A 13,112-nucleotide genomic window follows, 5' to 3' on the forward strand; every position below is an offset into this window, starting at 1 on the left:
GGTCTTGTTGAAGAAGAAAAAAAGAGGAACAAAAGTACGTCCCCACGGCTTGTCCAGCTCGTCCTGCGAGTGTTCTGGCCCAGTCCGTGTGAGTCAACACGCGGCCCGTTGTGTCCCCAGACGAAGTTCTTCGTCTGGATTGACGCGAATCCGTCTTGGAGGTGGTTGGATTTTCGCGGGTTGGACTTTTATACTGGCGCATCATGGTCCGGCTCCACCTGGTGGACGTTCGAGGTCATTACATATATATTTTACAGAATATCCCTGCTGAGGTTTTACCCGCTCCATGTGATCTTATGGTCGACAATTTTAACAGGAAACTAAAGTCAACTCTAGACTTGGTGGCCCCAATGATCGCAAAAAACATAAATAAAGCTAAACCACCGGCACCATGGAGAAACAAAGAAACTGATCACCACAAAAGAAACTGCAGGATTGCTGAGCGGAGGTGGAGAAAATCAAAACTCACCATTCAATATGAAATTTTCCGTGACCATCTCAAATCATACAATCGAACAGTCAAACAATCAAGGACATTCTACTTCTCAAAGCTCCTCAGAGACAACAAAAATATCCCCAAACTCCTCTTCTCCACCTTTTAACAAACACCAATTTTAATAAAAACTCACCACCCACTATCTCCTTTTGTGAGGATTAGGCCCACCACCCCAGAAGCAAAATAGATGACATCAGATCCAGTCTTTTACCTTTACAAAGTTGACCTTTTAACGCACCTGGACTGGTGCGTTCGCTGGAGGAATCACTGGACTGTTTTGCCCTGGTTGACGCAAGAACACTTGGTCAAGTTTTCTCCCAAGTTAACCCAACAACCTGCCTTTCAGATCCAATTCCTACATCACTTTAAAGTCTTTTTATGGGTTATTTGAGGAACAGCTTTTAAACATTGTCAACTGCTCTCTTCAGACGGGTGTTTTCCCTGCTGCCTTTAAAACGGCTGTGGTGAGGCGCCTTCTGAAGAAGAGCAGTTTAAACCCCACGGTTCTGAATGACTAGTGTCCTGGATCCAACTTACCAGTTTTAAGCAAACTTTTAGAAAAAATTGTTTTTACTCAATTAAATAATTTCCTACTTAGACATAAGATTTTAGAGACGCATCAGTCTGGTTTTAGGAAGAACCACAGCACAGAGACAGCCCTTTTAAAGATTCTAAATGACATCAGGTGCAACAGCTCACACTTTTGATTTTATTGGATCTTAGCGCTGCCTTGGACACCAGTGATCATGTCATTTTATTAGATAGACTCCGGAATCTGGCCGGCGTCTCTGGTAATGTTTTTAAGTGGTTCAGTTTTTATCTCACAGATCAACGTTTTTATGTAGATAAAGATACACGTTCCTCAGGAACCCATGAAGTCAGCTGTGGGGTTCCCCAAGGGTGGATTTTCAGCCCAATCCTTTTTAATCTTTACATGCTGCCACTCGGGGACGTCATCAGGAGACATGGCATCAGCTTCCATAGCTATGCTGATGACATACAGCTGTATGTGGCCGTGTCTCCTGAGGACACAAGGCCAATTGATGCCCTTCTTAACTGCATTTTAGATATTAAGTCTTGGATGGCAGCAAACGTCCTTCAGCTAAACTAGGACAAAACAGAGGTTTTAGTTATACAGTAGGTCCTGAACGCCAGAGAGAGAAACTTTGACCAAAACTGCTAGATTTGAACCCATCTTCATCTGTAAAAAACCTGGGCGTGATTTTTGACTCTGAGCTTAATTATAACTTACATTTCAAAAATGTCACAAAGACAGGTTTTTATCACCTGAAGAACATCGCCAGAGTCCGCCCACTTCTCTCTCAGGCAAGCGCTGAGGTGTTAATGCTTTTATCTCCTGTCGGTTAGACTATTGTAACGCCCTGCTCTCTGGTTTCCCCCAAAAAACCTTGCCAACTGTCCAACTACTACAGAACTCCGCTGCTTGAGTGCTGACGAGGACCAGAGGGCGGGCCCACATCAAGCCTGTTTTAAGATCGCTGCATTGGCTCCCCGTTGGCTTCAGGATTGATTTTAAGGTTCTTTTATTAGTTTTTAGGTCTCATAAGGTTTTTGCACCCTCTTATTTATCTGACCTTCTTTTACCGTATGGGCCCTCACTTGCCCTGAGGTCGTCCGGCGCCGGCCTTTAAATTGTGCCTCAAGCCAGGACCAAGACCCACGGGGAGGCTGCATTCAGCTCCTACAGCCCCCGTTTGTGGAACAGCCTGCCGGGGAGCCTCAGGGCTGCAGAAACCATTGAGGTTTTTTAAAAAAAGGTTGAAAATGCACCTTTTTAGTCAGGCTTTTAACTGATTTTTATATATGTGTATGTATGTGTGTGTGTGTGTGTGTGTGTGTGTGTGTGTGTGTGTGTGTGTGTGTGTGTGTACAGATATGTGTATTCTTATCTATTTATTTATCTCTTTTGTCTCCAGTGATTCCTCTCAGGGGTCACTACACTGGTGGTGGCCTGGTAACCCGCTGGTGGGGCGGTCCCTTGGGTTTCCCTGCCCCGGGCACCTGGTTGGTCCCCTACGTATGTTGTGGGATTTGGGGGTCTGCCCGGGCTGGGGGGATCTGCGGGGCAGTGTCCGGGCTGGGGGGGATCTGTGGGGCAGTGCCCCCTGTGGTTGGAGGCTGTGCCACTTCCAGTGTGGACGGCCCTCAAATGTGGCCCTTTCCTCACCTTAGTCCTCAGTGCCCTGCCATGTCTCCATACCACCAGGCATGTCTGCATGTGTGTGTACATTTGCTTCTTAATATGTATTGTGTCTTTGCACTGTTTTTAAATCATGTTAAGCACTTTGTATTACATTGATTGTATAAAATGTGCTATACAAATAAAGTTGATTGATTGATTGATTGATTGATTGATTGATTGATTGATTGATTGATTGATTGATCATTCACAAGATGTGGGAATTGTAATTTTTAGATAAGTGATCCTCGATCTAAAAAAATTTAATTTCGATATCTTATTTAAAAAAGACATTATTATGAATATGTGTTCTTGCCATGTTTGGTTAATGAGTGTGTTTCTCAACACAAATGATCCTGAAAGCGCTCGAGCATGGTGATAAAGAAAAAGTGAGATTTCTCAACACTGACGACTTACTGATGTGTGTACAACCCACGTACACACATTTGATCAATATGAATTTGTTTGCCCTTTCGCACGTTCTAAAATTAAACCGTAAACCAGAATTCAGAAACTTTTCTGCACACTGATGAGAAATGAGGCCCCGAGAGTTTTATGTAAGGTAACCCTAAGAAAAGACTGGCTGACAGTTCAACGAAATACTAATAGGTTTAACCGACTAATATACCCCTGGTGCCTAGCTGACTAATTGCAGGCATCCTTGCTTGCATGAGATCGTTGCACGATGGATGATCATCCTTCTGGCCTGACCAGTTCCCATTTTTATGCAGCACTTTAGCATCTTATAGGAGTGGCTTTAAAGGGCAATTGGCTTCAACTCCGAGTTCAAACTCAGATTAGACAATAAACATATACGCAGCAAAATCCAGTGAGATGAGACTGTCATGTCAAAACAACCGATGGTTGTGGTCACGGGCGGACCATGGATTTCTCCAAAAGATCAAATCAGATCAGATACTCATGAGATATGCAAAATAGAGTTTATTCTCACAGACATAAACCCGAGCCAGATCATGATACAGACTGACTAACGTGTTCTTTTCCTTTTTTATATGCATCTGACATTCCATGCATGGTGGGATGGCTCTTGTCTCATCCTCAGAAGTTTGGACTTTCTGTCAATAACCACAAGTTTTATATCAAGATGGTCACTTGAGTCTGCTTTGAATCCCTTACTGATGGATTCCTTCTCTACCTGTCTCCTGCAAGTCCATTTCTGAAAGCCAAGCCATCCTGTGTATGAAACACTTCTGACTCCAGTCCTGAAACACAATGTGTGTATACAATAGATGGATTCTAAATGTAATACAATACGTGTTTGTACATTACTTATTATGTAATTCTGTTAAACCATATAAACTTTCAACAAGACATACTAAACATCTCCCTGTTTTCACACACTTCATCCAAGCTATAGTGTCTGTTTGCTTTGACATGTTTGAAGCTTGACATACGTGTGGAAGAAACATGTAAAATGAACCAAACCTTCGGTTGACCCACTTGTGTACATTTGTAGATAGTCGTGAAGCGAACTCAGCAGCAGACTGTGGCTGGCTGAGCAGAGACGTCTGCATGTGTGGGAGAGGGTGAGTAAACCACAGAGACTCTAATCCATGCTACAGGCCTAAACGCATAAAATCGTAGAACCCTTCTAAATTGCATAACCCATTCAAATTGCATCGGATTACCATTATCCTCCGAGCCTGGTGGGACCCGGCGAGCGTTTGCCAAAGGCGCTGCAGTCCAACTCACTTCCCCCCACCATCCATGAGCCTCCCTGCCAAAATGCTGTAGAGCTTCCACTAATAAGATCTGCGCACAGGAGGCACATGCAGCAGATGACGGTGCAGACACGAAGAAAAGCCGTTCATATTCCACTGCTGTCAGGTTTCAGGACTTGTGCTGTGAGACGAAGGCATCCTCCTCCTCCTCCTCCCATTTGGTCACATTTGAATCTGAAGAAGGCATCGGATTATGCACAGTATCTCATATCGGACAAAGTCATTTTGCTGAGAACATGATACAACAAACTCCGAGTTCATTCAGGCCTCAGGGACATTCCGCCGTAGATAGATCTGAGCTCCGCTCTTCTGTCCTCTCCTTTCTTCCTCAGTCTGCTCCTGATAGCTTGTCCTGGAAGAGCCTCTGAATTATCACATATTTTTCATGTCACAAAAGGGGAATATCTTACTCACACCGCTGGCATCAGAAAATAAATTTTTCTCAAATGTATTGAGACCATCTCAGTTATTTCCATCCAAATGTGCAGGATCATTCCTCACTATTTTAAAGAGCATTGTCATCTATGCTGGCAGCTTGTTTGGCTGTTTGATAACATGCTGACAATAGCAATGTTAAGATGCTGATGTCGAGCGCTTGCAGTACTGTTTACTATCAGAGTGCAAATTATTCGGTGACAGCAGGGGGTCAGCTCTTTCTCCTGGGCTTAAAGCATTACCACTTCAGTGAACCGCTTACAATATTTAGCCCACTGTATTCTGTTTGTTCAATAGAATACCTGCAGGTTGTATGAAGGCAGATATTAACATGTGTTTGTAGTCACCACTTCTTCACAGTACTGAAGTCCAACCAGACACAATTAACATCTTACAGATAAAGGCAAAACGTGTCAATGTTCCTAATTAACCTTTGTACCTTTTAATATGAATTCAGTGTCTTATTCATCTCTTTATTGCCTCTGTCCCAACTTCTTTGGAGATAACTGGTTGCTGTCAAATTCCAATGAGCCAACCTATTTGTGAATAAGTCTTCAATAATAAACAGTGCAATATTTTTCAAGGAGTAAATCACACTGTACACTAATTTATGTATCAGCATAAACTCCTCCCAGTATGTCGTCTGTTCTGGGAAAGTCGCCTGATGTTCGATTTTCATAAAGAAACACACACACACACACTCAATGGACACTGTGTGTGTGTGTGTCTCTAAAATCAAAGAAATATTGACTCAGAGTGACGCTGAGAAACTAATCCACGATCTGTTACCTCCAGAGTAACTATTGTAACTCTCTATTATCAGGGAGTCCCAATAGCTGCTTTTAAAGTCTTCAACTGATTCAAAATGCTGCAGCGAGAGTCCTGACAAGAACCAGCAAAAAATGTCACGTCACTCCATTGTGAGCTTCTCTTTATTGGTTTCCTGATAAATCTAGAAAAGAACTTAAAATCCTTCTTTTAACATATAAAACTCTTAACAACCAGACTCCATTATAAAAAACTGTTCGTCCCATATTACCCCTGAAGAAGACTTGGTTCTCAGTGCTGCCCCCTGGAGGTTCCTAGGCTTTCTAAAAGTATAATGGGAGGCAGAGCTTTCAGCTTTGGGGCTCCTCCTCCCACGTGGAACGAGCTCCCAGTTTCATTTAGGAAGGCTGACACAGTCTGTACTTCAGTCTGGCTCAAGATTTTTCTATTCATTAACACTTACAGTTAGAGCTGGTCGTATTGATATTTTAACTTCTATTCTATTTATTCTGTGTTCTTTTCTGTGTGGAGGTATTAAAAGAATGTACCCCTGTTTACCCTATTCTATTCTATTCTATTCTATTCTATTCTATTCTATTCTATTCTATTCAGGCAAACCTGAACCATTTTCTAGTGAAGCTGCTATAATTATCGACTGCTGTGCTGTGCTGTCTCTCTCTCTCTCTCTCTCTCTCTCTCTCTCTCTCTCTCTCTCTTTCGCTCTCTCTCTCTCTCTCTCTCTCTCTCTCTCTCTCTCTCTCTCTCTCTTTCTCTCTCTCTCTCTCTCTCTCTCTCTTTCTCTCTCTCTCTCTCTCTCTCTCTCTCTCTCTCTCTCTCTCTCTCTCTCTCTCTCTCTCTCTTTCTCTCTCTCTCTCTCTCTCTCTCTCTCTCTCTCTCTCTCTTTCTCTCTCTCTCTCTCTCTCTCTCTCTCTCTCTCTCTCTCTCTCTCTTTCTCTCTCTCTCTCTCTCTCTCTCTCCACAGTGCAACTGGAAGTTCTTGGTCTGAGCCTCCGGCCTCCAGCCGTCTGCAGCGAGTGGATTTGTTTGTTGCTTGTTGCTCTCTGTCTGTCTGTCCTCCACTTTTCTCTCCTTCTGTCATTGAACCCCAACTGGAACAGCAGACGGTCTCCACCTCTGAGCCTGGTCTCTGCTTGCTCAGGTGGTTTTTTTGTGTTCCTTGAATTGACTGTTGTATGTATTTGGCACTATAGAAATACAATTTAATTGAATTTATAATACTTAATAGATGGAAGTCTTAGATAAGACTTATATGAAACAAATGCAATGTTCCTGTAACTAGGGTTTATGATTTGTCTAAAAGGGCTCACACTGCTTCAGTAGGATTACTGCTCATAACACAACATCCTCTCATTTTCTCTGCTCCGGTCTGCTCGGGGCTGTGGGGCGATAGGAACCCTCCCAGCTGGCGATTGGTGAAAGCATCGAGGAGAGGCCACCAGTCCATCACAGGGTAAACACACAGTTTCTCTCTCACACACACGCTTCCACACCTCCGGGTAGTTTACAGTCATTATTTGGCCTCACTGAGATCCAAAAGTGAACAGCAAGTGCTTGTGAGTCCTGCTGCAGTGGTGACGGCTGTAAATCCTGCTCCTATCAAACACATTCATGACAATCTGGGTTTTCTTCACACAGGACCATTTGTTGAACTGCAGACAAACTTCTTGATAGTTTGTTCCTTTAAATATATTGAAGTCTTCTTCAACCCAGAACTTTAAAAAAAAAAAACCAGCACTTTTAAAAACCGAGCTCCTCCCACCTGCTGGCTTTCATCCACACTTCTGTGCTCTTCTTTAATACAGCAGCACTTTAAAGTGAAACTCAGGATCATCTATCACTATTAAACCAGCAGTCGACGTTAAGCCAACAGCACCCAGTGGTCGGTCCATCACCGGACACTGGGTTGATTCTGAACACTTGAACTTTAGAGATGAGCAATGCCACCTGCCTTCCTTATTTTTCTTCCTGTTGACTTTTCTTTGGAAGTGGGATGTAATAAGGTTTTGTTTTGGTCTTGGACTGGGGTATAATTCTGGTCATTAATCACAATTTGGAGATCCTTTATTGGACTTTTTTTCTGTTCAGGCACCCACTCCCTGGTGGAATCTCCTAGAGGAAATCAAAGAGGCGAGCTGCATTTCCTCTTTTTAATCTAATGAATGAATAAAAACACTTTGATAGACGTCCCTTTGATGTGATGCTGTGGACTGATATGTTAATGTTCCAAACAACCTTCTCCAAAAACACTTTATTGGTTTTGATGCTGTGACTATCTTTCATGTTTGGGTGGTGTCTGATTAGCTGTTCAGCGCTGTAGTGGTTGGTACTTTCACCTTCCAGAGAGAAGACCCAGGTTTTCTGGTATTCTGCATGTTCTCCCTGTGTGTGTAGGGATTTCTTCTCCCTTCCACAATCCATAGACATGGCTGCTGGAGAGGTTTAAATAGATGCTTGTCGGTCTCCTGTGTGCTGAGCACCATTTGTCAACGGAGAAAGAAGTCTGATACTGGGTCTTTAAAGACTTTTCTATTCAGTGATTTGATTGTCAGGTGTTTCTGTGTGGAGGGTGTCTGTCCTCCATGTGCATGCCTGGGTTTACTCTGGTTAATCTGCCATCCTTTCACAGTCAAAACAGATATTTACAATCTTTATTAGGCATAGGAGGCACATACATGTCTTCTTACTACTTTGTATTCTTCAATTTCTTTCAACCTCTATGACAAGAATGAGCAACTGATTTATCCAAAAGGCCACATGACAAATCCTCACCACTATTGAGGACTTTGACTTGATATCACTCAGTATGGATTTTCTCCTGATAAAAAGCAGTTTTCAGGATGATTTCTATGATCTACTGTTGCTCTCCAGCACTTTTTCTTTCAGTAAATAAGTAAATAAACACTACATTTTCCCATTAAAAAAACTTTTCTTTCCACTGTGAATCACACAGTGATTCTGTGCCAGAAAGGAACTGACACTCTGAGGACCGGTCAAGCAGAGCTAAAGCGCCACGTATGGAACCCCAGTCTTATCTATGACGACAATTCTTACTCTTCACTCATGAAAGGATCCAAGCTCTTTATTATAGCAAGGGTTTGAATCGCTCCCCACAATGTCTGTCCTATCATTTTCTCCCTTTCTATTTGTACATGAGTACATTTAATAACTGGCAGTTTCTTTTTTTTTTATGTGCTTTTTATAGTTGAATTAGCACTTTCATCTGAACCTCTAACGACAGGTTTGAGGTCTTTGGTTTAAATAAATCGCGCTTGTTCAACATTGCACAAACAAACCTCATTTATATTGTCGGAATCATGACACGATGCTGCTTCAAATGAAGATCACAGCTCAGCTGCCAATATATGCTCGGTGAATTAACCGAGGAACTAAATGAATTATGTCTATAAATCAATCAGTACTTATTTTATAGTGATTTTCCAGACTTTGAAAGTCTAAAAATACTTTCCACAGAATAACTCAAAGTCAGAAGCTATTTGGAGTTCACCCGCAGCGGGGCTTGGAAGTGTGCAACAAATTTTATGGAAATTAGAGCTTTAGAGACATTTAGTTGTGAAGTGAGGCGGCCGACAGACTGACAGGAACCTCCCCCGACAGGCTGACGTTACCCTGCTTGCAGCCGCGGCGCCTAAACGGCTCAACCGTTTTCCCGCCGTTGTATTGAGTAACTTTCGCACACGGATGGAAACATTTTTTGTAACAAATGCTTTATTGATAAGTTTAAAAATGAACACACTGGTGATCTACTGGAGTACCACAGTACACAGCCACACGGAGATGAAAGATAAAAACAGTAACACACACACACAAACACCACACACATGCACTGACACGTGCGCACACACACACACACACACACACACACACACACACACACACACGCACGCACACACATGATGGGTTATTAACACTTTTTCCGCCTCATGTCTTTTCCCGTCTTTCGTCTGACATCATGGTGTCACGGTCAGGAGTAAACAGAAGATACATTCAGTAATCTGCTGTACAACTAATGGAATACTTACATCTGCTTCCCATTTCCTAAAAATACAATATATCCCCTCACAGATTAATTTTTTTAGTAATATATCTGATCACATCTTTTAAAAAAACTGTAAAGATGTCTATATACACAGAGGAGAGGGGTGAAAGGAATCACAAAAAAATTAAAAATAGAGACTGAATCGTTCAAATATAATCAAATAAAAAGATTACAAATAGTTTGTGAGAAGGCAGATGGCAAGCCTCGAAGCTTCCTTTCCCTTTTGTGTCTCACTATATTTCATAAGATACCATGGCAACAGATTGATGGTTGGCAAAGAGAGGAAACCAGAGAGGAGAAAAGGAGGATGTCACATCACGTAGCCGCCGTCTGTCTACATCAGGTTCTGAGGAGAGAAATCACACAACGCAGAGAGTGAAGGCACGACTGGTACTGAACCCTTAACCACTGGTCAGGAAACACGGCAATCTGGTAACTTGTGTATCTCAACAATTGCCAATGGTGAATTCAAGCACATACTACATTATAGAGGAAAAACACGATTGCATTTGTTACTGAGATATGTGGAGTTTTTTTCATAATTCCTATAATAGCATAAATCTAATATATTTTAGCCTCTTAGCTTTATCAAAGCAGTTGGTGCACCAGACTGACACAGTCATCTAATAAAATGTTTGAAAAATTGTGATTAAAGACCATCATTGTACACAGAAAACTAAAGAAATGTATTTAAAACATACAGGCAATTACATTATCTTTAGTGTACTTATTAAAAACAACGTGTTGTACTGAAGCACGGCAGTGTTTAATAATGTAAAGTTAACCATGAAGATATATTTTTAATTAAAAATACTGTAATAAATGTAATTGTAGTGAGCTTAACACCGCTCTGCTCAGGATGTGACGGTATAATTGATATGTAGTGTTGCATCTTTATGACTTTAGTGTTTTCGATTATAGAAATGTCCTTCAACAACACTTTAGCGTTATGAATGAATGAATGAATCGTTTATTTTGGTTCCAGTTCCAGTGCAAAAATTGAATTTTGTGCGTTCAGTTTATATTGCTTAAAAGTTCACGTTTTTCCATAGCCGAAATGGGTCTTATTTTTGCTTATCCCTAAATCTTAATCTAAAGTCCAGGACACCAGCGATACAAAAAAAAAAAAAAAAAAAAAACATAACAGAAGTAATACAAAAAAGCAAAACAAAACAAAACATAACAGTGGTAATACCAAAGAAGTGAAAAAATAAACTTACTCTAAGTTATTCTTCTTAAGTAATTCTGATTTCAATCATTTTTCATTGTAACCATTAATTATTTTACATTTCAATGTGGTTTTTTTTAAAGCACAACAGACATTTACACAATTTGAAGTAAATAAACAAATAAATTAAACAATTTAAAACAATTAAATAAACAAACTAAGTCCCTTCCATAATATGACTCCCAGAAATGAAACACCTCTATATTTAACATTGGTTGGTTAAACTTTTGAAAGCACTCACACACACGAGTGCCTTATAAATGGTTCAAATGATACTGATATCAGTGATGTCCTCATGCCAACATGAGTTCCATCATGTCTTGAATAATGAAAGATTGCAGCAATGAGAAAAAAAACGCAACTGGTATTAAGACACAAGAAGCCATAAAGAGGTTCCCTGTGTTATTTTCATTGCTGCTCTCATCATCATGTCACTGTGCTCCGTGTGAAACCAGATAAATGTCTCTCCGTCATTAGGAGTGAGTTTGTGGTGATAAGAATAGAATCGATCAGGAGGAGGGAACCTCAGGCTGGAGTGTCACAGATGGCGCGTCGCAGCTGACCTCAGAGGCCGAGCTTTAAAAAAAAAAATCACAATGGAAAGTTGCTTTTCAGACACTCTAAGAGGATCAATGCTTTTTTCTCTTCATCTTCAAAAGAAAAAAAGAAAAACTGTACTGACTTCATCTTAACCCCCCCACTGTGATATCGTCTACTCTCAGCTGGCATTTGCTCTCCCAGTACAAGATGTTTTTCACTGAGTGAAAGCAGCATACTGGAAGTGGATCCATGTTGGACTTTGGAAGTCGCTGTGGTGAGTGACAGAGAACGGCGCAGCACAATTATCGACACTTGAAAATGTTTTACAACCTCATGAAATAGATGATTGGATAGTCACACTGAGACTCCAAACAGAGTACTTAAACCTGCTCGATTGGACAGTATAACTATCATTTTAATACACACGCCCAATGCTTTTATGAAGACATATTTAATGTCCTATTTTACCAGTGAAATATTATAAGGTAGAACTTGGTTTTTTCACCAAGAAGTGATCATCTTAATGTCTTTCAACTTTCTTAATGTATATGAATGGTGTTATAAACACCCTTCACTTTTCTATAAAAGTGGCATTCAAAGGGTTTACAATATGAATTTTAAACTGTGGAGTGGAAACGTTTTTTGCATTCAATACCACATATAGAGTTAAAGATAGATTTTCCAAATGTAAAAAAAGTTTGTGTTTAACTATTGAACAAGCTTTAAAAAATGATAAAACATAAACGTAAACATGGGAACACTGGGAGGGTTACATAAGAACTGAGTAATGTTAGAATTTCTCTCGCCGTTTTGTTAGTTTTCTCTGAAAATCCAACTTCAGAGTTCAAGTCTGAGTCGAAAACAGCACATCTTCATTAATTCATCATCTGCCAAACACTTTTTTAAAAATCATTCTTATAAAAGAGGAGAATTGTTCAGAGTCTCCGGAGGTTCAGAGAAAAGACTGAAAGTCCCTGGATTTCAGTCGCCGCATTAGATAACTACTTCATTTATTTTTCATTTCATTTTGGTTTATTTATTGACTTGGCAGGGACAGAGCTCATCAATGACGAGAGCAAAAACAATAGAACTGTAAATGAGCCAGAGTTAATCCAAACTGAGTCTTTTTGTTTTATTGCAGGTCCCTGCTCTGCTATTTCTGGTCACCAGCAGCGATATTCTTCTGTAATTGAGATGTTTTTTTTATTGCAAAGCTATTTTATACACATGTGGTTCTTTAGATTTTGGACAGTGAACAGAAACGGGCTTCCGTGCGTCTGACCGAACCACCGGCAGAAACAAAATCCCATCCGTCCACCTCAACACCTGCTTGGAACACTCTTCAAACACAAACCAAAATGTCTAAACTGGTTTCTTTGAGTCATTTCTGTTCTTAATTATACATAAGAGGACGATGTTTAATTAATCAGCCTGTGTGTTTTTAAAGTCTTTTACAGTGAACTAATGCACATTAATATTATTGATAAGTATTGCACTTTATTCCAATCTGTTTTACATATTCTGCGTTTTATTTTTTCAAATTTCTCTATAGTAATCTGCATTTGATCATTTTAACAGTTTTATATACTGTCAACTGTGTTGGTTTTAAATGTGACGTGTGCCGC

General features: G+C 40.6%; 1 protein-coding gene across 2 annotated transcripts in view; it reads right to left on the reverse strand.

Moving 5' to 3' along the window:
* Positions 1-9,375: 9,375 nt before the first annotated feature.
* The window catches only part of LOC308107967 (roundabout homolog 2), an 87,381-nt gene continuing 83,644 nt past the window's right edge, over positions 9,376-13,112 (reverse strand). Inside the window, exon 26 of one of the 2 annotated variants that reach the window (XM_080460601.1) lies at positions 9,376-10,065. In XM_080460601.1, coding sequence (XP_080316727.1) covers positions 10,054-10,065 — 12 coding nt within the window. In that variant the 3' untranslated portion in view covers positions 9,376-10,053. The remainder of the gene's footprint in view (positions 10,066-13,112) is intronic. The other variant, XM_080460600.1, reaches the window with a different exon arrangement.

Source organism: Lipophrys pholis (genome assembly GCF_963383615.2).
Source record: "Lipophrys pholis genome assembly, chromosome: 3".
In the NCBI taxonomy this organism is placed as follows: Eukaryota; Metazoa; Chordata; class Actinopteri; order Blenniiformes; family Blenniidae; genus Lipophrys; species Lipophrys pholis.